This window comes from Bos indicus x Bos taurus, chromosome 14, assembly GCF_003369695.1.
Source record: "Bos indicus x Bos taurus breed Angus x Brahman F1 hybrid chromosome 14, Bos_hybrid_MaternalHap_v2.0, whole genome shotgun sequence".
In the NCBI taxonomy this organism is placed as follows: Eukaryota; Metazoa; Chordata; class Mammalia; order Artiodactyla; family Bovidae; genus Bos; species Bos indicus x Bos taurus.
Window position 1 is genome coordinate 15,499,563 of NC_040089.1, and position 25,462 is coordinate 15,525,024.

At 42.0% G+C, this 25,462-nt stretch overlaps 1 protein-coding gene across 3 annotated transcripts; it reads right to left on the reverse strand.

Annotated features, from left to right (window-relative positions):
• Positions 1 to 10,517: 10,517 nt before the first annotated feature.
• ZNF572 (zinc finger protein 572) lies at positions 10,518 to 17,819 on the reverse strand. Of its 3 annotated transcripts, none has more exons than XR_003514414.1 (3): positions 15,358 to 17,819; positions 12,983 to 14,707; positions 10,518 to 11,150 (listed from the first exon to the last, which is right to left on the reverse strand). XR_003514414.1 is itself a non-coding variant. In XM_027560869.1 (3 exons), the coding sequence occupies exons 2-3, from the start codon at positions 15,434 to 15,436 to the stop codon at positions 13,197 to 13,199; spliced, it is 1,590 nt and encodes a 529-aa protein (XP_027416670.1). In that variant the 5' UTR covers positions 15,437 to 15,469; positions 17,431 to 17,819; the 3' UTR covers positions 10,518 to 13,196. The 3 variants fall into 3 exon arrangements, 2 of the variants coding, with proteins under 2 accessions (XP_027416670.1, XP_027416669.1); XM_027560869.1 differs by having other exon boundaries at positions 10,518 to 14,707; positions 15,358 to 15,469; positions 17,431 to 17,819; XM_027560868.1 differs by having other exon boundaries at positions 10,518 to 14,707; positions 15,358 to 15,469; positions 17,086 to 17,819.
• Positions 17,820 to 25,462: the final 7,643 nt, after the last annotated feature.

A 25,462-nucleotide genomic window follows, 5' to 3' on the forward strand; every position in this document is an offset into this window, starting at 1 on the left:
CCGGCGAGGGACCAGAGGGGCGGGGCTCCGCCCACCGTCACCGCCCCCTGCCGTCATCAGCCAATGAGGGCGAGCGCCGCTTGTAGGCCGAGATGGCGCTATGCCGTGTTTGGCCAATCGCAGGTGGCGCGGCTCGCGCGGTGACGCCCAGAGAGGCGCTAGGACGAGGTTGCGTGGTGTCGGGTGGGGGCGTGGGGATGGGGGCCTGCAGCCGGATGGGCGGATGGGAAGGCACTGGCTGGCTCTGGAGGGAGTGGGGCTGGTGGGCGTCTTGCCCTGAGTGTCACGGGCCCAGCAACTGGGATCCTACCCAGAAAGAGGTGGGGCTGGTTCCGAGGAAACCCCGCGGTGCTTTCGCGGCCTCGGCAAGTCATTCTTCTGGCCCCTCTGTGGACGGGTCGCTACGTGCCGGGCCCAGGTGTCATAGAGAGGAATCAGACACAGCCTTTCTGGTCTATGCCTACATGCCTAGGGGGCGGTAGAAAGAGCTACAGGTGCGTGGAGAACGTGACGTTCACTGCTGAATCTGCAAGAAGGTTGTGGGCAGGCGTCTGGCAGAGGAAGAAAGAGGATATGCCAGGTGTTCCCTTCCTTTACCCCAAATTGTCAGGCAACTGTGCACTTTGTCACTGTACCCAGGCTGAAGATACACTTATGCGCGTTGCCCTTTTTTTTTTTTTTCTCAAAATCAGAAACGGTGAAGGGTGCGGGGCAAAGAAGTAAAATAAACAGAGATGTGTCATAAGTGCCCTGAAAAAGTGGGTGGGCGAGGAGGGAACCATGGAAACAGGAGGCAGTCCTTCACTCTGCCTGGAGTGAATCAAGCAAGGCCTTCCGGCAAGTTACATGAATTTTGTCCAGGACAGGCATTCTAGAGGGAACAGTAGAAGTCTGCGAGATTCACAGGTGAAAGATGGACCTTGTTACGAAAAAAAAAAACAACCTGAAACTTCCTAGAATTTATTGAGGGCTAAGACCAGTGCCTTTGTTCACCTTACTGTAACCCTGGACTGCATGTTTTAAACTCTAAGACTTATGTACAAATCCTTTCTGCCTTTTGGAGCAGAATTGAATTGTCACCTCTTCTACCAAGGGTCCACTGATCCTCACCAGATCACATAATAGTTTATTCATACCTTATCGTTCCAGCTTCTGACTACACATTTATGGCTATTACCACTAGTTTCTGTGTTCCTTGAGAGGAGAATCTGAGTCTGATAAATCAGAATCACCTACAGCGACTAGCACAATATTTTTGTATTTATCGTCCATAAAGCTGTATTGAATGAATGATGAATGACAGTGGTGTAGTAGGAAAGACTAGGTGATTAGAAATCAGAAGACCTAGACTCTGGCTGCCACTAACCAGGCTCAGGACCTTGAACAAGTCAAAAGTCAGTCAAATCTCTGAAGGGATAGGGCAATGTCCTCATGAAATTTAAAGTTCCTGGCAGTTTGCTGAGTTTATACAAGTACAGTACTTGTCACCATTTTTCAACCTAAATATGTTTTATCTGTTAATGAAATAATTATGTGTCAAAACACTTTCACAGGCATCATTTGACACTCAAAACTACCTGGATTTTAAAAATAACAAATATGAAACTTAAAGAGGTTAAGTGGCTTGGCCAAATCACAGTTTATAAGTGATGAAACCAAAAGCTAAACTCTGGTCTCCAAATCTTGTTTCCCCAATACTCTTGAATGATCAGAGTAAATATACAAGGTAAATATACTTTACCTTTCTTCCATTATAAAACCAAGACTTTCCTTGACATTCCTCCCTGCTATCAACAAATTCAGCTGCTTGAAAGACACATCGAATTAGAAAGAACTCAAGAAAATCAGTTTAATACGTGGGAGATTGCTTTCCTGAAGATAATTCTTCACTTAACTGCTTATAGGTAACTATGAGTTCCTATATTGCTAAAATGACAGAAGGCTTGGTCAGCTGTCTCTTGTAGAAGCAAATTGTTATCATCAGAATGATTGCTACTTGATTAGAAATTACCATGAGGATTTTTTTTTCCTTATTAAGTAGGTAAATTTTTTTAAGTAGGTAATTTTTAATTAATCTTTTGAAAGTCACCTTATCTGTATGTGTACAGTCCAAAACCCACTTCCAACCTGAAGGCAAAAAGAGCATTTGTGATCCTCGCATAGGGCACATTCTGAATACCCATGCTTTCCAAACTTAAATGTTACATAACCATCACTTAGGTATGTTTGAATCTAGGCCTGACTGCTGCTTCCTGTTTAGTCGCCAAGTCGTGTCCAACTCTTTTGCACCCCCATGGACTGCAGCCCACCAGGTTCTTCTGTCCTTGGGATTTCCGAGGCAAGATACTGGAGTGGGTTGCCATTTCCTTCTCTAGATCTTCCTGACCAGGGATCGAAGCCACATCTCCTACATTCACCCGCAGGTTCTCTACCACTGAGCTGCCTGGGAAGTCCTTGGCCTGGCTGTACTTATTCAGAAACAAAAATCTGTCACTCAAGCCTGAGGCGAAACATGACAAAATCACCCCCTGACTGGCAGAAAGTAATACTACTTCCGTAATCACAAGAGACACTTTTACAGTCTGGGCAGCATTCTACAATTTTTTTCATATAGTACCTAATTTTGTCCTCACAACCACACTATCAAGCAGGTGCTATATTTAACCCTATTTTACAAACAAGCAAACTGAGGTACAAAGAAGTGTCACACAGCTAATAGGAGGCAGAGCCTGAAACCAAGCCCAGGAAGTCTGGCTCAAGAACCTAGGGATGTTTGACCAGAATGCATTTTTTTCTCTTTTATTTTAAGGTAAAGATCTAGTTAACCTTTAAAACAAACAAAAAGCACACTTGGTCTTTTCATTTCATTGCTTAATCACCTCCGAAATCTCCGTTGGCACCATCTGGCCTGACAGGCTTATTACACTTTTGCCTTTTCAAATGCTATTCTTATTGCAGGAAAAAGCCTTTTCCTCCTCTCTTCAATTATCCATTGTTTAAGACCCACATTAATTAATATCTCTTTCTCTTCAAGTTTTCATAATTACCTCTTTGTCACAACAGTCACTAATTTGTATTGCAGTTATTGACTTACACCTTTTCAAGAGATTTAGCTCTTAAGGCAAGGACCATGTCTTATTCACAGTGGTATTCTCTGCACCTGGTGTGTAATACACATTTTTCAATGCATTGAATACAACCTTTCCTTCATCTTTTTTTTTTTTTTTGGTACCAAACTGAACAACTCCCTTTTCACTAATGTTTTGGTTTGTAACACATAAGATCAAAACTTTCTTGCTCACCATGCACCTTGTCCAAAAAGACTTTGGCCACTCACTTAACTGTTCTGCATTCCCTCAGCACTTAGGTAATCTTTTGCAAATTCTAGTTGCAAATGATGGAGCCAATTATATTAACTTGGAATTTTGTCTTCATCTTCTTTCTCTCCTTGAATACAGCTCATACAGCCATAATTAGAGTACAGGTCAAGCCAATTCAATGTAGTAAAATGTATCAAGTAGCTAAATTGTGTCAGGCACTATGCTTGGTGTAAGTAAAGTAGTGAGCACAGCGTAGGATTTAATGGCGATAACAGCAGCAAATGTAACAAAAGATGTCAGGCGTGTGGGCATGCTCAGTCACGTCTGACTCTTTTGCAGCCCCATGGACTGTAGCCCACTAGGCTCCTCTATCCATGGGATTATTGTGGCAGGAATATTGGAATGGATTGCCATTTCCTCCTCCAGGGGATCTTCCTGACTCAGGGACTGAACTTGCCCCGGATGCCTTGCCTGTGGATTCGTTAACGCTGAGCCACCTTGGGGTGGCTTAAAGATGTCAGTATGTATCCAAGAAAAGGGAAGTACATGTTGCTCTGGAGGGTAAGAAGATATAAACTAACCTAGGGGTCAAGGAAGGTTTGACAGAAGTTACTTTTAAGCTGAAGTTTGAAAGTTAGTAAGAATGGGATTTCCCTGGTGATCCAGTGGAGAATCCACCATGCAGTGCAGGGGACGTGGGTTTGATTTCTGGTCCAGAGACTAAGATCCCACATGCTGTGGGACATGTGACACAAGGAAAGATCGCCCATGATGCTATGAAGATCCCTCATGCCACAACCTATACTTGACACAGCCAAATAAACATAAGGAAGAAAGAATGGTTGACCTCTAACCGTAAGTGGCAATAACCACACCTTACATTTCTTTTCTCCTTTTCTCACTGTCTTTTTTTTTTTTTCTTTTCTTCTCTTAGTAAAATACTAATGCCTGCAGTGGACAATACAAGTGTTTCACTGATTGGTTGACGGCAGTAGGATGGTAAAATGAGGAGTCTATTATTCTGAACAGTCTGACTGGTATCTTCATAAGCCTCCATTCTGCTTTTTCCTCAATATCAATTTTAGAAACAAAGGGATCCTCATCAATGTGCTGAAACTGAATTGACCTTAACATACTGGATCTGATATGCACTTCATCTTCTGAATCGGGGGAAAATAGGGAACTAACTGAGCTAGCCCTTTCGGCAACCATTCTTCCTCTTGGGACTTACTTCCAGGCTTTGAGCCCTTCCTTATGGATGGAGAAGCCTGTAGGCTAGAGTCTATGGTAGGCTACAGTCTGTGGGGTCGCAGAGTCGGACACGACTGAGCGACTTCACTTTCACTTTACTTCTTAGAACAGCTTCTAGTAACAAGTGCTGGAATTGTGCCTAGGGCTGCATAAGGGAAAATTCGGATAGTTCTTTTTTATTCTTGAATTATAATTCACATATAATATTAGCTTCAGGTGTACAACCTACAATGGAACAATCACCATAAGGCTAGTTACCATCAGTCACCATACAAAGTTACTACATTATTGACTTTATTCCCTATACTGCACATTCCTACTTCATGGTGGTGGGTTAGTCACTAAGTCATGTCCAACTCTTGTGGCTTCATGGACTGTAGCCAGCCAGGCTCCTCTGTCCATGGGATTTTCCAGGCAAGAATACTGGAGTGGGTTGCCATTTCCTTCTCCAGGGAATCTTCCCAACCCAGGAGATGAACCCCAGTCTCCTGCATTGCAGGCAGATTCTTTACCAACTGAGATACAAGGGAAGCCCATAGTTCTTTGTGTATTTTACAATTAGCAAGTATTAATTTAATGATCAGAAGGTAAGCTATTTTTTAACAGGAAATTTTTTTATCAGTGTTTTCCAGTCTCATCAGCTAATATTTTCTTTAACCATATATTTGTATGACTTAGCATGGGTCAAAATTAATCATGATCACTTTGCACCCAAGGCTTCCACTTAATCCTTCACTGTGTCAAATCCTAGAATATCTACTGATTTTACCAGTCAAGCAATATTAGATCAGCAACTTAGCTGTCTTGGAACCCATAAGCTACCTCTGTTTGTAAGTGACTGCATGTCCACAATGTCACGATTACCAAGATTCTGTTTCCATCTGTTATCTTTATAACCAAACATTTCAACCACCCTTAGCCTTGACTTGATTTCTACTTCACTAGGAAGGGAAGGAGGAAAAAGGAAGGGGAATAAAATAAAGGGCAGGAAAAAGCCTAAGTTTGAGTTAGAATATGGATGGACAAGGCAGGAGAGATTAGGGCCAGAGAAAGGTAAAAGAGAACAAAGATGAAGTGAAAGAGATAGGGGAGTGAAAGGAAGGATAATTTTTAAACAGAAAAGGCAGCAGTTGCCCAAGTATCTGCCTTATTATAAGAATGATGGAGAAGGATAAGAGGCTTATGGAAAGTGAAAGTCGCTCAGTCGTGTCCAACTCTTTGAGACCCCATGGACTGTATAATCCATGGAATTCTCCAGGCCAGAATACTGGAGTGGGTAGCCGTTTCCTTCTCCAGGGGATCTTCTCAACCCAGGGATAGAACCCAGGTCTCCCACATTGCAGGTGGATTCTTTACCACCTGAACCACAAGGGAAGCCCAAGAATACTGGAGTGGGTAGCCTATCCCTTCTCCAAGGGATCTTCCCAACCTAGGAATTGAACTGGGGTCTCCTACATTGCAGGCGGATTCTTTACCAACTGAACTATCAGGCAAGAAGCTTAAGGAAGCTTCCTGATGGGAGAGACTGTCTGAAGGGGAAACTGGGTCTTCTTCTGATGGGCGGGGTCATGCTCAGTAAATCTTTAATCCAGTTTTCTGTTGATGGGCGGGGATGTGTTCCCTCCCTGTTTTTTGACCTGAAGCCAAACAATGGTGGAGGTAATAACAATAAAGGTGACCTCCTTCAAAAGCTCCCATGCATGGACTGCTGTACTCAGTGCCCCCAATCTGATCTAAGGACCACAGCCATGTCTAACTCAATGAAGCAAAGCCATGCCATGTAGGGCCACCTGAGATGGATGGGTCATGATGGAGATGTCAACTAAAAATTGGTACTTACCAAGAGCATTGCCCCTTTGAACTATGGACGGAGGTTCATGACATTGTACAGGAGACAGGGATCAAGAGCATCCCCATGGAAAAGAAATGCAAAAAAGCAAAATGACTGTCTGAGGAGGCCTTACAAATAGCTGTGAAAAGAAGAGAAGCGAAATGGAGAAAAGAAAAGATATAAGCATCTGAATGCAGAGTTCCAAAGAATTGCAAGGAGAGATAAGAAAGCCTTCCTCAGCAATCAATGCAAAGAAATAGAGGAAAACAACAGAATGGGAAAGACTAGAGAACTCTTCAAGAAAATTAGAGATACCAAGGGACAATGTCATGCAAAGATGGACTCAATAAAGGACAGAAATGGTATGGACCTAAGAGAAGCAGAAGATATTAAGAAGTGGTGGCAAGAATACACAGAAGAACTGTACAAAAAAGATCTTCACGACCCAGATAATCACGATGGTGTGATCACCCACCTAGAGCCAGACATCCTGGAATGTGAAGTCAAGTGGGCCTTAGGAAGCATCACTACAAACAAAGCTAGTGGAGGTGATGGCATTCCAGTTGAGCTATTTCAAATCCTGAAAGATGATGCTGTGAAAGTGCTGCACTCAATATGCCAGCAAATTTGGAAAACTCAGCAGTGGCCACAGGACTGGAAAAGGTCAGTTATCATTCCAGTCCCAAAGTAAGGCAATGCCAAAGAATGCTCAAACTACTGCACAATCACACTCATCTCACATGCTTGTAAAGTAATGCTCAAAATTCTCCAAGCCAGGTTTCAGCAATACGTGAACCGTGAACTTCCAGATGTTCAAGCCAGATTTAGAAAAGGCAGAGGAACCAGAGATCAAATTGCCAACATCTGCTGGATCATTGAGAAAGCAAAAGAGTTCCAGAAAAACATCTACTAATGCTTTATTGACTATGCCAAAGCCTTTGACTGTGTGGATCACAATAAACTGTGGAAAATTCTGAAAGAGATGGGAATACCAGACCACCTGACCTGCTTCCTAAGAAATCTGTATGCAGGTCAAGAAAAATCAGTTAGAACTGGACATGGAACAACAGACTGGTTCCAAATAGGGAAAGGAGTATGTCAAGGCTGTATATTTTCACCCTGCTTATTTAACTAATATGCAGAGTATATCATGAGAAATGCTGGGCTGGATTAAGCAGAAGCTAGAATCAAGATTGCCAAGAGAAATATCAGTAACATCGATATGTAGATGACACCATCCTTATGGCAGAAAGCAAAGAAGAACTGAAGAGCCTCTTGATGAAAGTGAAAGAGGAGAGTGGAAAGTTGGCTTAAAACTCAACATTCAGAAAACTAAGATCACAGCATCTGGTCCCATCACTTCATGGCAAATAGATGGGGAAACAGTGGAAACAGTAACAGACTTTATTTTCTTGGGTTCTGAAATCACTGCAGATGGTGACTGCAGCCATGAAATTAAAAGACGCTTGCTCCTTGGAAGAAAAGGTATAACCAACCTAGACGCATATTAAAAAGCAGAGACATTACTTTGCCAACAAAGGTCCGTCTAGTCAAAGCTATAGCTTTTCCAATAGTCATGTATGGATGTGAGAGTTGGACTATAAAGAAAGTTGAGCACCAAAGAATTGATGCTTTTGAACTATGGTGTTGGAAAAGACTCTTGAGAGTCCCTTGGACTGCAAGGACATCCAACAAGTCCATCCTAAAGGAAATGGGTCCTGAATATTCATTGAAAGGACTGATGCTGAAGCTGAAACTCCAATTCTTTGGCCACCTGATGGGAAGAACTGACTTATTTGAAAAGACCCCAATGCTGGGAAAGACTGAAGGAAAGAGAAGGAGACAACAGAGGATGAAGTAGTTGGATGGCATCACCAGCTCGATGGACATGAGTTTGAATAGGCTCTGGGAGTTGGTGATGGATAGGGAAGCCTGGCGTGCTGCAGTCCATGGGGTCGCAAAGAGTTAAGACACGAAGAGCAACTGAACTGAACTGAACTGATAATAATGATGTGCTACTTTATTAGCCTACATACTCAGCTTACTATATACACTCCCAGTTTTGCCCCTTCATGTTCATGGTGTAAACAAAACCAAAAGGACTGCACCATTTTACTGGCTCGAGGGGACACCCATGTCTCTGAGATAATCCTTCAAAGATAATCCAAAGACCCATGTGGTCTCAAGCCACTTTATGAAGGTAACAACAGCTAATGTTGAGTGATTACTAGGTATCAGCAATGCTAAGAAGGAAATGGCAACCCACTCCAGTATTCTTAGCTGGGAAATCTCATGGACAGAGGAGCCTGACTGGCTACAGTCCAGGGGGTCACATGAGTTGGACATGACTTAGCAACTAAACCACCACCAAGCGTATTACATCCATCATCTCAGATCCTTGTAACAAACCCATGAACTAAATGTTCTTAATATCTTTATTTTAGAAACGAGAAACAGTCAATCCAAGAAATGATTAAACATTTCCATGATCAGAGCCTATACCTGGCAGAATTATGAGCAATTAAGGGTGATCAGGGAAGGAAAACATGTCCTTAACATTCGTGATATGCCATGTACCTCACCTCATTCACTGCTTACCATGTCTTACAGGTAAAGATAGTACAAAGATAGTAAGTAACTGAAACATGAAGCTGAAACAAACTTTAAACCTCTCCTGCTAAGTCACTTCAGTCATGTCCAACTCTGTGCGACCCCACAGATGGCAGCCCACCAGGCTCCCCCGTCCCTGGGATTCTCCAGGCAATATCACTGGAGTGGGTTGCCATTTCCTTCTCCAATGCATGAAAGTGAAAAGTGAAAGTGAAGTCGCTCAGTCGTGTCTGACTCTTCACAACCCCATGGACTGCAGCCTACCAGGCTCCTCCGTCCATAGGATTTTCCAGGCAAGAGTACTAGAGTGGGGTGCCATCGCCTTCTCTGTAAACCTCTCCTAGACAGTATGAAACAGAAGCCCAAGGTCTTACAGGATTCTGAATGATTGGGACATTTTAGGGTCCTCTAGGGTTAGCGTCATGACAGACCCAGCCTCCCAAGGCAGTCACTTTCATTTCCAAGCCAGCCCAGCTTCTGTGGACTGGATAAGCAATGGTGTTAAAGGGACGGGGGGCATGCTGAGCACGTACAGCCTAACTCAGTAGACTTTATCCATTGGTAAAGGTTTGGTTGAGCTTTATCCCTCAACCAAAACCAATCAATAAACACTTCACATGCCAGGTTTTGTGTCAGGCTTTAGGATTACAAAAATGAAATCCTTCTGATTCAAGGAATTCAGTCCAGTAGAAACATGTATCCTGGAAGGACATACTCTAGGACATTAGCATAAAACATAAAAGCACATGACAACTACTCAGTAATAAGCACTACTACATGCAAAACAAGTATTGTGTCAAACTTCACCAAGCTTGTATTTTCAGAGCAAATCTAACCCACTTTGATCTATAGTTATCTCAAGGTCATCAGACTATCCAATTATTAAATCTGATGATGGGTCAACATAATAAGCATAAAGAACTGCCAAGGAGAAAGGAGTTATCCAAAAGGCTGTACATTTTCCTTCTATTAGTCCATCCTTACCTCTGCTTCCCACTGCTATATGACCTCTGATAAACACATATTAGGTATCGGGTAAATTTTTGTTGAACAAATGATTATGCTGCTTGAAAGGAATTACACAAACTCAAATACAGAATACAAAGCAATGAGTTTGTCATTACAATGATTACTGGCAAAGGTGGGGATTAATGTATAGGAGCAATTGTCACATAGACTATAATCCTCTCTTTCTCATCATCAGTAAGGAAACTTCTACAGCAACAAGGAGAAGACCATCTGGTAGATTAAACTTGAATGGCTTAGAACAATGAAAGCAAACTTTTCTCTCAGGTACTATAACAGAGATTTACACCTGCATATTTCTGGTAGGCTGTAAAGCAACCGGGGAGCGAGCTCCCTGCTACATCTCTGAATATAAGCATCAACATGACCTTCCCCATCCCACTGTAGGGCTAAAATACCTAAGCCCCTACTTTGAGTAGGAAAAAATGAATACAGGAAGTAGTCTTCTCTTTAATTAAAAAGAAACTATGAAACATCACTTGTTAATAAGAATGCTTTATTTATTCAGGTGCTGAATCCTTTGTGCTGGCAAGAAAAACAGAAAATACAGAGAATATTTACTTTTGGGGGAGCTAAACAAAGAACCTATTTGCTGACTCATTAAAGTGAGGCAAAGGTATTAAATAGGATTACATCTGACTACATTAAATTCTCCATTGTTAAGTGACAAATCTCTCTTCGGTTTTCTGAATTTTCAACTCAAAGAGATTCTTGCCAAATTACTAATGAAGCCCATCTAAATCCATCTAAAATGTGAACATATATGCCTCTACAGGTATCAAGGTTTGTGAAGCAGGTTTTGTATAATTGTGGGCAGTCGTAAAACACAGTGTGGGACAGTAATAGGACACAAGTTACAGAGTTGTTAATCTTCAGATGCAAATTAACTAAAACTGAACTTGCTGTTTTGTTCTTTCTTGATTTAAACTTAGTCCTTTGTTTCATGAACAACAACAAAATTCAATAAGCCAAATCAAATCAAAGTGCTTTCAACAGTCTGCAGACTTAAAACACATTAATCTTGTGCTTTTATAATACCTTATTCCTTGGGGTTCCTGAGGTTGATCATAAAGAATCCACAAGCAGGAAAGTTTGGGACTGTACTGTTGCTTCTGAAAATGTATGGAGGATATTTTTCAATTTGTTTCAATTAATAATAACTAATTACCATTTATTTAGACCCATATTTTAAGCACTGTGCTAGCTGCTTTGCAAACATTCATTTAACACTTACCAAAACCGTGCAATGTAGACATTATCTCTTTTTTACAGATGAGGAACCAGGTTCAGAGTGGTTACTTGCCACACATAATGGGCTCCACGATTGTGAACCACCCCAACAGCTACTTCTTTGCAATTGATCATTAATCAGACTCTCATCAAACATCAAACTCTCAGTTGTCTGCGATAAAGAATACTGTATGTATACCTATGGCTGATTCATTTTGAGGTTTGACAGACAATAACAAAATTCTGTAAACCAATTATCCTTCAATTAAAAAACAAATAAATTAAAAAAGAAAAAGAATACTGTAAACACTTATCCTCAGATACCACAGTTTAAGATAACTGGGGTAACACTGCCTAACATATAAAGGTAACAGGATGCTTGAGTCAGAGGTCACACTAAAGCCAAAGATGCTCAAAATGTTTTCCCCCTTTCTAAAAGCAGAAAATCACCCCCAAAGACTTCTTGAATACCATTAACTATCAGCTTTGATTCATTTTTAAATCCCAAACAATATAAAAAGACACAGTTGCCTTGCCAGTACCAGGTGCATCACAGTCACGGAAGAAAATCCCCATGGACTTCTGCTACCCACCAGCCACAGAGAGCCCTCTGCCCCAGCTGTAACTGGCCCCTTCTGGCTCCACATTCCTAATATACACTTCTACTTATTCTTCAAAAAATATATTTTTGACTCACAAAAAAACAAGAGATGAAATCCTGGGCAAGTCCTGACCTTCCTATACACATCTACCTTTTTACAGTGGCAGGAAAAAATGGAGGTGGGGACAGAGGAAATATCTTAATCCTTTACAACACACCATTCCCACTGAACAAATGAACAGGGAGAATAGTGTCTTGGTTACCAGATCCACACACCATGTACGTCAAGAGGCAAAAGCAAACTGCCGAGACTGGAACTTAGGAATCTGGGGCCCCGGCGGCAAACTGTCCCTGGACACTGGCTCAGACTCAATGAGTTAATTAATAGAAAAAGAACCCAGTGACTTTGATCTGATGAAGAATTATATAATAGGAAAACTGAGGGAAAAGGACCACTTGACAGAAAAATTCAAAACAGAATTATGAATCCTACCTCTTAATCTGACTTTGGCCAAGACAATGGGATCATATCTCTAGATAACTGAGATGGTTGAATCTAAAACATACAATCATCAAAACAGTAAACCGTTAGACCTAGTGCCTTCAAAACTCTATCTACTCCTAGACTATATTGTAATTCCTCTTGGAGAACAGAATCCCCAGAGCACATTTCCTACAAGAACCATCAAGAATGATGATCTCAAAAGAATTTTTTGTGATATTTAAAACAGTAGCCCCCAGTGGCTACTGAGCATTCAGCAAGGGGTTTACATGACTAAAGAACTCAATTTTAAATTTCATCTTAATCAATTTAAACTTAACTATCCACATATGGCTAGTGGCTGTTGCACCGAACAATGCAGTTCTAAAAGCTAATTTTCAGCAAATAACATATTTGAAAAAAAATTAGTCTTCTCTTCCTTAAGACTCAACAAAACAGCCAGGAGATCACATTATCTGTTCAAAAAAAATCTCTCTCTGGGCAAACCCATAGGACAGCAATGATCTGTCACCACCCAGTCAGGCAACAGGAAATAAGATTCAATGACAATCTCATCTTTAGTCTCCCAGGATTTCTCTCCATGTTTTCCTTTGAAACTATTACTGTCTTACCTTAAATAAAAAATATTCTTCTTTCTCTCCATCACTGGCAGTATCTCTCACTGGGCAAATCTGGTGACCTGATAATCTGGGTCTTCCCAACCTTTAAGCTGGGAAGTTGACTTTTCCCACATGTTTTGGCAAACAAACCAAACAAATTTTACAACAGTGTGATCTGAGAACATCTTAATTGTAATTTTTGATAAAAAGAAACAGACTTTAGGACTCAGGAGGGAGATGAACTTGGGACTGAAAATGAAGGGATGAGTGCTATTTCCCCAGAATAGTTTTTCCAAGTCCATTCATGAGGAAAATCTTCCACTTCAGGAGACTCAAAAGATTTTCCTACGTGAATTTTCCGATGCTGACTGAGATAGGCACTTCGGCTGAAGCATTTCTCACAGTCAGTACATTTGTAAGGTTTTTCTCCCATGTGGGTCCTCCGGTGCCTGATAAGGTTAAAGCTCTGACTGAAGCACTCACCACAGTCAGGACATTTATAAGGTTTCTCTCCTGTGTGTGTCCTTTGGTGAATCACCAGGGTGGAACTCTGACTAAAAGTTTTCCAACACTCAGAACATCTGTAAGGTTTTTCTCCTGTATGCGTTCTCTGATGTCTTATGAGATGAGAGCTGAGGCCAAAACTCTTTCCACATTCACAACATTTATATGGCTTCTCTCCTGGCTGGATTCTGCATTCTTCTATCAGGCTATAGTTCTGACTCAAACTTTCTTCATACTCAGAACTTTGATAGGTTTTGTCATCTGTGTGCATTTTCTGATGTGTAACCAGGTTCGAACTTCGACTGAAATTCTTCCCACATTCTATACACTGATAGGGTTTTTCTCCTGTATGTATTCTCTGATGCTTGATTAGAGTAGAATTACAACCAAAGCCTTTTCCACATTCAGGACATTTATAGGGTTTCTCACCAGTGTGTGTCCGCTGGTGACGAATCAAACTAGAGCTCTGACTAAAACTCTTCCCACAGTCGGGGCACTTATAAGGTTTTTCTCCAGTGTGGGTCCTCTGATGTTCTACAAGCACATAACTATGGCTGAAGCATTTCCCACAAAGCGGACATTCATATGGTTTTTCACCTGTATGCGATCGGTGATGCTGAATAAGGTGAGAGCTGCTGCTGAAACTCTTCGCACACTCAGGACATTTATAGGGTTTCTCTCCCGTGTGAGTTCTTTCATGGATAATAAGATGGGAAGTGTTGCTGAAGCTTTTCCCACATTCACCACATTGGTAGGGCTTCTCGCCTGTGTGTGTTCTCAGGTGCTGAATCAAGTGAGAGCTGTTACTGAAGCACTTTCCACACTCAGAACATCTGTAAGGTTTTTCTCCTGAGTGGGTCCTCTGGTGAATTCGAAGATGAGAACTATTACTGAAGCTTTTCCAACATTCAGAACATTTGTAGGGTTTGTCCCCAAAGGATGGGTTCTGCTGGCCAGCAGGCCCGGTATGGTCTCCTGGGCTCCATCCCCAGTGATTGGGTTGTTCCTCCTCTTTTTCTGTACAATTTCTCTGACTCCCCAAGTTGCTATCATTCTCATAGGAATCATCACGTTCAGTTTTACCTCCTTGGGACCCTGTCAACAGTATTTCTTTTGTGTCTTCATCCTTATAATTTTCTGGGCCATCACTTCTAGACCATTTTGAGGCTCTCTCTTTATCTGCCTTGGAGTTACTGAACTGAACAGTTTTCAAATTATTCTTACTTTCATCTCCTGCAGGAATAAACAAATACCCTGAAATTCTGAATTACAGGGGAAGACAGGGAATAACAAACTCAAACCTTGTAAAATGTTTTAGATTTTTAAAGTGTTTCCAGAAGAATATTAAACAATTATTAGTTGGGGGGAGAAAAAAGTGTTTACAGCTAGTTTTACTTCTTTTATTCAATGTGTTCATCAGAAGCAGGTGAATTTTTCGTATTTATAACAACAGTAATGAAGTGTCTGGTCAGTTCTCACCAATTGCCATGGTGGATATCAAAATATTAATAAAAATAAGTTCACTGAATTTTATTCTAGAAGACTTTAAAGAGAGAAAGTGAATAGAACACTATCTGAGGTAAAAATTAGACAAAAAAATTATTTAAAATCTGAGCAAACAAAGAAATAGCAATGATACCCACTACTTATTAAGAATGGTAGTTTTGCATATAGTGTATCAGTATCTTAAAAAATATGCAAGACAGATATTATCATTCACTTTTCTTAAAGATGAGAAAACTGAGGCTAAAAGAGTTTTCATAGCTTGTGACAGACCAGGGAAATCAAAGTCTGTCTCATTCTAATGCCCTGATTTTTCTATACATTCTACAGCATGTCTTAAAACAAATTCCTAAAGGATTCAGATCTTCTTGATGTCTCACCTGTAATAGTGTTTTTCAAACTCTCCTTCTTTGTGAGGCCATTAGAATCTGAGACCAATAGTTTTTGCTCTTGTTCCATCACAATGATCAGTCAGATTAGGGATCAGAAATCCTGTAGAAGGAAACAAGTTATGTTTAAAGGCATTTGTTAACATTTCTCCTTCCTTCCTTCCAACCATTGCAACACAACGGCTGTTAAGCACTTAATATTCTGCAGACCATACTGAACATAAGAAACATGGGCTTTTGAAAATCCTTTCAGATAATCTAACCTCAGATTCAAGTTATTTAGGATTAAGCATTAATCCAATTTACCTTTCCCAGGGAAATAATTTAAAAATTAAACCTTTGCAATAAAGTCTGATGATCAAGGTTTAAAAATAGAATAAATATTAATACTGTCCACTTGGAACTCAGAAACACTTGTGGTTGAAAAACTGAAGTAGTTTTTTGGAAAAGGCATCAATAGTAAGACTTTACGAATTGATATGCAGGTATAAAAAGCAGCTAAAGAGAAACTGTTTCATTTACAAAGAATAAGTGGATCCTTGACAGAAGGATGAAACCTTTGAAGTTAATTTTAAACAAAAGTTAGGATTTACTTGACTAGTAACAATAAATTAAGACAAAGTAGAGCTAAAATAATTACAGCCAATAATCTCTAAATATAAAAGGGAGGCTAACAAGGGACCTCTTCCTTATCTCTTACTATCATAATCACAAAATCCCTTTCAGCCTAAGCTTTATCTTCTGGACCCAATTACAACCCCTGACCTACTTGAGGGACTGGAAGGCAATTATATATGGACTCGGCATCCATTTCAGGATTATTAAAAAATAGCACAATTCAAGAAAAATGAGAGTTTAAAAGAAGGCACACACATAGAAAATAAAAGACTTATACTTTTCAATCTGTTACTGCCTATTATGTCATGCAGTGAACCAGATACCTTACACATAATGTTTCTCATGTAATTCTTTCAAGAGCTCCCTGAAGTGTATAAAAATATTGCTGTTGTTTTTCCTAAGTCATGTCCAACTCTTTTGCAACCCCATGGACTGTAGCCCACCAGTCTCCTCTGCCCATGGAATTTCCCAAGCAAGAATACTGGAGTGGGTTGCCATTTCCTTCTATAGGGGATCTTCCCAACCCAGCGATAGAACCCGCATCTCCTCCATTAGCAAGTGGATTCTTTACCACTGAGCCCTCAGGAAAGCCTTGTATAAACAGGTACCAGCATGTTATAGGTGAACAAAAGAGACATTAAGAAACTTTCCCAAGGTCACACAACCGGAACATGGTAGAGCAGGATTCAGTCCCAAATTCGTTGGACAGTGAATTTAATACTCTTGTCTATTATAGTAAACAACTAGAGAAGAAAGCAGAAACTGGGCATAATTCCAACCAGCAAATGATCAGGCCTTTTATTTTGTAATATATTGACTTCCATCACCAGCACCTCCCCTAATGCCTGCACCACAAACCTTCGAGGGATCTTAGTTCTCCAAACAGGGATTGAACCCCAGGCCCTGCAATGAGAGTGCCAAGCCCTAATCACTGGCCTGCCAGGGAATTCCTATATTGACTGCATTTTTAGAAAACCAATTTATATCCCTAGACCTTATATCAAAAGAAGCTGGTATTCTCTAAGCACCTTCTATATATATATGAAACTTGTCTAAATTACAAGTATGTCCAATGTTTGTGTAGGGAAAAAAAGCACACACCTGAATGAAAAAAAAAGTTGTTCAAATGGAATAGTATGTTTTACCATCGGAGTTACATACTTCTATCGCAGTCCTCACAAAAGAAGCATTAGTCTACCTAAGATACCCGTGCTACCATTTTCCCTGCTAAGAAACTTATTAATTTTGGTAACAGAGGAGCCCTCAGGAACACTAGCTCAGCAAAACGGTAGCAAACTTAAGGCCACAGTTGGTATTAAAAGGCTGTCCCTAAGATGTCACGCCGCAGAGAAAGGCTGTTTTTACTGCCTAGAGCAAAAAGGTGATTAGGCACGGGGCAGTGCTTCGGCTTGACTCCCAAAGAAAATGCAATTTCTGAAGCTTAGCTTTAAAAAGCGTCGGCTGGGAGCACAGGTCGGGTACACTGCGGGTGAGTCCCAGGGGAACAGATCGTCTCCACTCGACACGGTCCTTTCAGGGACGTCTCAGGGGAGGGAGGCGCGGTGGCCCGAGCTGCTGGAGATGCTGGGCCTTCGCCCTTCACAGCAGCGGCAGTCCTTTGCAGGATGAACATTGCAGCCTGGGCGACGCAGCTTCCGCTCCTCCTGCCCGAAACCCTCGGCTCCGTCCCTCTCCCCGAGAAGGAACTCACTGTTCTGGGGGCTACATACAAGGCGCCCCGCACAACCAGCAGGCCCGGAATTAGGAGCCCACTCTACTTCTGACCCCACCAACCTAAGGTCCTAACCTCTCAAACCCGGAAGTCAGAAACAGGAAGTTCCCTCTTCTCCCACAGTGGGCTTGATGGAGCCTCTCTAGAAAACAGTGGTGGCTGGCTCTCGTTGATCTTAACCCTTAGGCTCCCGGACAAGAAGGAGTGTGCCGGTGGTATTCCTCTTCTTTGTGGACACGTTTGCCGACTCTGATTCTCATCCCTCACATTTATCAGGTACCTTATAACAGGGGACCAGATGGAGCTGATACTTTTCCTTGCCATCGGGGCATCATCAGATTTCTCATCATCACTGGAATTAAAATGAAGCGAGTATTTGTTAAGCGCCGACTCTGTTTCCCACCGCTGTGAACTGGGAGGTATATATTTAAGCCATCTGTGAAACAGGGCGCGAAGGCATCCATCCACATATAAAACAACTAGTTTACGTTGTTATTTTATATGTTTTATAGAGGCAACGTTATGAATAATATTTGGTGAAACAGACTCTCCTCTTTCATTACAGAGAAACTAGAAATCAATCCCTTCATCTCCCCGCATCAATCTAAGTCTGCACTGCAACCATCTCTTCCTTCCCTCCAATTACAACATCGGATTGGTCCTTCGCATTTTAAAGGAGCCCTCCAGTACCGGTCACTTTCCTTTCTACCTTCATGGGATCCTTACACTATCAACTAAACTCCTGACTCTCCCACCACCATCCCCAAATAGTCCTTCAGTTTTTCTTTCTTATTTTTTAACGCCTGACGTTTCCATTTTATCATTTCCAACTCGTCTTTTAACTCATTTCTCCTGTAGTGAAAAACAATAAATCACTAAGATCATCAATGACCTCTGCGTTCTTAGCACATTAGTATTTTTTGGTTCCCAAGTCCCCTTTCAGGAGTTTTGACACTGCTTTCTTCTAGAAACACTCTTTTGAGGGGGCACTGCACTCTCCTCACTGTCCTCCAACAACTCTAGTAAGTCCTGTCTTTCACAAGCCTGTGTGTGTGCGTGTGCTCAGTCATGTCTGACTCTGCAACCCCATGGATGGTAGCCCGCCAGGCTCCTCTCTCCATGGGATTTCCCAGGCAAGAATATTGAAGTGGGTTGCCATTTCCTTCTCCAGGGTACCTTCCCAACCCAGGAACTGAACCCATGTCTCCCAAGTCTCTTTCATTGGTAGGTGGATTCTTCACCACTGAGCCACCTGGGAAGCCCCTCACTTCCAGGACCCAGGGACAAAGACCAGACAAATTCTTGTTATACAACAGGAACCAATCCAGTCCTTCTTCCCTGCACCCTTCCAATCGCCTCAGACGGTGAAAAGTGCCCCACCACTGCTGATTCTCTGCCACTATCACCATCACCACCACCACAACCACCAGAGGAAGAAACTCCTCTCTGCTCTTTTCCACAGCCCAGGAATACTCATGTGACTGAGAGATAAACTTGGTACTTGCTATGGTGTGAATTGTGCCCCTCCCTACCAACTCATATGTTGAAACCCTAAACATCCAATGTGATGGTATTAGGAGGTGGGGCCTTTGGGAAGTAATTGGGTCTAGATGAGGTCGTAAGAATGGGACCCTCATGATGGGATTAATGCCTTTATAAGAAAAGACACCAAAGATTGATATTCCCCTCTCCCCTCATCACACATCCTCTCTCTCCATTCCATGTGAGGGCACATATTGGCACCCTGATCTCAGACTTTCAACTTTCAGAACCATAAAGAAGTAAATTTCTGTTGTTTAAGCCACCCAGGATATATGGTATTTTGCTGATCTGATAATATGAGCAGAGCAGCTCATATGTACATTGTCAGGTTTTATCCTTTGCAGGGTTATTTAAAACAGAAGGTGGTTTATAAGATGGAATCCCTGATTGGCAGATGGGGCAAGCCCATGTCATGAGAAGCAGCATGATGTCCTAATCAGCAAGTTCTTTGCCTCACATACAAGATTTGTGACTCTTAACTAAGAGATCAAACCTCAGCCACAGTGACTTGGGTATGATGGGCATCTTCCCAGGTCTGAGGATTACTTATTTTTAGTGGTGGGCTTTCCAGTGCTTTGAGCAGATCTTTGGCTCTTTTTTTTCCCCCCATCATCTCTCCTCCCTCTTCTCCCTGCATTATTTGGCCTGAGAATATGTGCCAAGAATTTCTACTGAAATAATCCCTGCTCCAAATGCCCATGACTCAGCACCTCCAAGATGGATTCTAATGGAATACAGACTCAGTTTAAGGAATATGTATGAGCTGGCACAGAGCGCCAAAGATATCGGAAACCAAAAACCATAAATTTCCAAGGCAGAGGACCATTTTATTGAAACAGATATCAAAGAAAATGCAACATCTTCTTTCAAAATGGGTGAGAGGGATGGGTGTTTGGGTTGGGAAGGAAAAGAAATGTCGGTATGGATTTTATTCTGGTACAGCAAGTAAAAGGGATCAACAGCTCAGAGTCTAGATTGTCCCTTTCTCATACTAGCCTGGAATGCTCTTTCCTTAGTCACGTTAAGTGCTCAGAATTCTAAACTGTGTCAGCAGGTGGCTCCAGAGGCAGCTGTTTGGTGAGACTGCCACAAAATTAAAATAATGCTGCAGAGTAACGCATCCCAGTATAATCTTAAAACAAACGTGATATTTGTAGCAATGAGATTTAACAAAAGTAAAATCTGAATGTAATAAAGGGTTATAAGCATGGATATTCTCTAACAGGAACCATATGGAATTAAATACAAGACAGAGAAAGAATTTTGCTGGGTGCCAAACACCAGTCTCCATAATATTAAGGGTCCCTTCTCCTCTTTGGCCAGATTTTCTCTACAGTTAGTTGTCCCCAATGTTCCCATTCTGGCTCCTACCCCACTGCAAGCCAGTCACCCTCCAGCAGACAGAGGATCAAGATGAAGCAGGCCTCAATCTGGCTGTAGATGAGAATGCCAGTTCTTAGGGCCAGTTCTGTTTTAGAGCCACAGAGCTGAATGATGTAGAAAGTTGCAAAACTGGTGTCAAGATTTTCAGGAACCCAGAAGGACATCATCTGGAAATCTGAGGTGTGAGTACACATTATGAAGCCTGGACTATGGCAAAGGGCACCTGATGCATTTCTAAATACACCAAATGCTAGAAGGCAGAGTGGTTACCAGTCAGAACTATGAAAACAGGGGAATTTCTTCAGGACATTTTTCCACTTGCTGTCTTGGATACCAGTCTCCTATCTCCAACTGTGCACCTGCCCTCTTAACTTCAGACCAATCTACCAATCGTCAGCACCCCTCCTAGATATTGGGGCTTCCTTGGTGGCTCAGATGGTAAAGAATCCGTCTGCCAATGCAGGATACACGGGTTTCGTCCCTGAGTCAAGAAGATCCCCTGGAGAAGGAAATGGCAACCCACTCTAGCATTCTTGCCTGGAAACAGTAGGCTACTGTCCATGGGCAAAGAGTTAGACACGACTTATCAAATAAACCACCACCACCTACGAGATGTTACCTCCTCCAGCCTCTTCATTTTATCCTTTGTCTCTCAGCCCATCCCTAGAGGTGTTGATATACTCACGGGTCAGGATGAGTAGCATCTGTAGAATCACAGACCCAGAGTTGGCAGGAGGAAGGAAGGTGGAGAATAATATTTGTGCGAGGCTTTCTGTGGCCCAGACACTGGCTATCCGTTCTCTCACCTCATCCTCACAGCCATCCTGCATGATGAAGGGGCCAGTTGTCCAGCTCTTTGCATATTGAGGAAACTGACACAAAGAGCTTAAGATAAAAGGAAGCAGAGGGAGTGGAGGCCCTCAACAAAACCTGTCCTGCCCAATGGCAGCCCTATAGATCTCTTTCGAAGTCATGAACCCATGCCTTCTCCTGGATATTCTTCTGCAGTGAATGCCACCCCCAGGCAGAAAGTTGCTCCCAGCACCAACTTAGACTATTCATTTCCCTTAGCCCGTAACCAACCCAAAGTCACTAAATTCTGCTGATCCTGCCCCTGAACAGCTCTCAAATGTGTCCACACCTCAGCTCTCCCACCATCACTTCCCTAGGCCAGGGCATCATCATTTCTTATTCTTGGTATTTCTATTTCCTAGCTGGCTCAAGAGGTGTGTGTATGGAAGGTGAAGGGGGGAGGTTGAGGAAGAGTTGAGGAGCTGTAGAAATATCCCATTTTAGTTGATTTTTACAATATTAAATCAAATAATAACATATGTGGAATACTCATATTACCATACTTGGCACTTTAACTACTCAGTCTGTGAGTGTGTGTGGGTGTGTATTCAGTCACTCAGGACTCTGCAACTCCAGGAACTACAGGTTCCTCTGTCCATGGAATTCTCCAGGCTAGAATTCTGGAGTGGGTTTCCATTTCCTACTCCAATACATGGTATTAATATGTAAATCACATGCAAAAGACTTCCTGGTTACCATGTTTAATATCTTAACTGCAGCTCAGCTGAAGGGTCATGCTTTTTTTTCTCCTTCTATCTAGAAATCACTTTTTAATCCCCCTGAAACTTCTTCCTCTACATTCCTCATTAAATCCTATTCATTTTAGATCTTAGAAGAGATGCTATTGACTTTTATGATATTCATTTGTCAAAAAAAGTCTATTCAATCTAAGGAGGACTATATAGATAAGTCTTAAGTCTCTCTGCCTGTGCTTCACAGTGTATTAATTTAGGATAAGCTAAGCTAAGCTAAGCTAAGTCACTTCAGTAGTGTCCAACTCTGTGCGACCCCATAGACAGCAGCCCACCAGGTGCCCCCATCCCTGGGATTCTCCAGGCAAGAACACTGGAGTGGGTTGCCATTTCCTTCTCCAATGCATCAAAGTGAAAACTGAAAGTGAAATCGCTCAGTTGTGTCCGACTCTTAGCGACCCCATGGACTGCAGCCTACCAGGCTCCCCTGCCCATGAGATTTTCAGGCAAAGTACTGGAGTGGGGTGCCATTGCAAACTCTGAAAGAGAGGTGATATTACCAGCTTTACCTCATGAAAGAAGTACCGCACTGGATTTCTCTTGGAGTTGGTTCAGAAAGTACTTTTTGGGGTTTCCCTTGTGGTCCAGTGGTTAGGACTCAGTGTTTTCATCGTCAAGGGCCTGGGTTCAATCCCTGCTTGGGGAACTAAGATGCCAGAAGCCATGCAGCAAGGCCAAAAAATAAAAAGCACCTTTTGCAAAGAATCATCTCACACGACATCAGATGATAGCCAAAACTGGTAGGTAAACAGGCATTCATAATCAAGTAAAGTAGCTATGAAAATACTCAATATTTTAGACCATCCTCTTAGGATCCATTTGTGAATAGATCGGAATATCTTTGGTTATCTTTGATTGGCACTACCGGTAGTCAGTTAGGCAAGTGCTATGAACTGAATTGTCTCCCCTCGAAGTTTGTATGTTGAAATCTTAACCCCTCAGTGTGACTATATTTGAATACAGAGCTTTTAAGTAGGTAATTTGGGTTAAATGAGCTCATAAAGGTGGGGTCCTGACTCAATAGGACTGATGTCCTTACAAGAAGGGACAAACACCAGGGTCCTTACAAGAAGGGACAAACACCAGGGATGTGAGCATACAAAGAAAAGGCCATGGGAGGACCCAGCAAGAAGACGACCACCTATAAGCTAAGGAGAAGGGCCTCAGGATAAATCAAACTGTCGACACCTTGGTGTTGGACTTCTAGACTCTAGAACGCTGAGAATTACATTTCTGATGTTTAAGCCATCCAGCCTGAGAGATTTTGTTATGGAGGCCCTAGCAAGGAAGACAGCAAGGAACAGGAATGCTAAATTCCCTATCAAGTGCAGGATGGCTTGGTATTACCTAGACAGCATATTAAAAAGCAGAGACATTACTTTGCCGACAAAGGTCCATCTAGTCAAAGCTATGGTTTTTCTAATAGTCATGTAATGATGTGAGAGTTGGACTATAAAGAAAGCTAAGCACCAAAGAATTGATGTGTTTGAACTGTGGTGCTGGAGAAGACTCTTGAGAGTCCCTTGGACTGCAAGGAGATCCAACCAGTCCATCCTAAAGGAAATCAGTCCTGAATACTCATTGGAAAGATGGATGCTGAAGCTGAAACTCCAATACTTTGGTCACCTGATGGGAAGAACTGACTCATTGGAAAAGACCCTGATGCTGGGAAAGATTGAAGGCAGGAGGAGAAGGGGATGACAGAGGATGAAATGGTTGGATGGCATCACCGACTTAATGGGCATGAGTTTGAGTAAGCTCCGGGAGTTGGTGATGGACAGGGAAGCCTGGCATGCTGCAGCCCACGGGGTCGCAAAGAGTTGGACACGACTGAGCGACTGAACTGACACTAAAATACTGTCCTGTCTCAAATGCAAATAACACTGAGAAACACCAATCTGGTCCCAAGTGTTCATCTTACAGGTGACTCCATTACACTTGTGTCTGAGGCAAAGCACCTTGTTTTGTTTGCATTGTTCCGTCAGGTGTTGGCACAGTGTCTGGCACTCAGTATGAGCTTAGTAATCATGAGGGTGTGAGATCTTTCAAAGTATTCGTGTGCTTATTGCATTTTACCTTTCTTTATTGCAGTTCACCTGAGCCATTCTTCTGCTTGAGGGTGATATGCAACTTATTATTGAGAGACTAAAAAGATAGACTGGGATAATATTTAGCTTTTGACATTCAAAAATAAGATTTTGCTGCAAGACAACAATTGTGTTCCTTGCTAAGCGCCTGTCTTGAGAGAGGGTTTTTAAAAGTCCTTTAGTGTATCAAGGGCCTGGTCTGGGACTCAGGCAAAGGAGTTCTACCTCAGAAGTTCCAGAAAGAATATGAAGCCCTTCGGCTGAAGGCCAAGAACTTTAGTTTGAAAAGAGTCACACTAGAAGCAGGGAGCTATTACCCACTCTGTCCTTTCCTGGCCCGACCTCCCATCTAAAAATTGCAGTCCAGTCACTTATGATCATTCTATTCTATGCTTGTTTCTTTGCTTATCATTTTTCTCTGTGATTAGAATGTCAACTGCAAGAGGCAACTGCAAGTTGTCTACTTAACTACTGCTGTATTCCCAGCATCAGAAACATACCTGGCACCTCAATAAATATTTACTGAACGGAATGAATGTGTCTTCTTTTCTCTTCATTTCCCTTTCACATCTAAAGAAGGAGAAGAAGAAATAATTTGAGAGGATATTTTTTAAAGCTTTTGAATTCATTCACTGAATTGCTCTGCTTGCTGAGAAAATCCTAAGAACTTCATAAAACCATACTGAAAGATCTAAAGAAGAAGCATCTCTTAACAGCTCTTTGTTCTTCTCTTCATTCTGCTTCCTTGTGTTCCTTTGCAGTTTATACTGTGACAAATGACATCTCTAATGGCACTGGGCCACTAATTGTTGAGAAAGTACAGATTTTTTTTAAAAAGCTGATGTTCTGGGTGCCTGCCTGTTTCTGGCAAGCAAACCTGGGGATATTTTCCATGAATGGTGAAAGGTTTCCTTTCTCAGTAGTGGAACCTCATGGGTCCTAAATCCTAGTGGAGCTGCCCAGAGAAGCATGTCATGTCCCTGAAGGACATCACACCTCCTTGTTCATCATCTCTGTGGGGAGCATGTATGGGTAAAAAAATGAAGATAGGATTCTGAACTAGAAAGCAATTTTTTCAGGAAATCCTGTGTTCAGATCACCAACTTTGGGCAATGAATGTTGGGACTTTT

Bases quoted from the DNA above. Each gene is read 5' to 3' on its own strand.
- ZNF572 (XM_027560869.1), bottom strand. From the start codon at position 15,436: ATGGAACAAGAGCAAAAACTATTGGTCTCAGATTCTAATGGCCTCACA. The intron at 14,708-15,357 runs GTGAGACATCAA...TTATTCCTGCAG, and splicing joins TTTGAAAAACACTATTACAG to GAGATGAAAGTAAGAATAAT.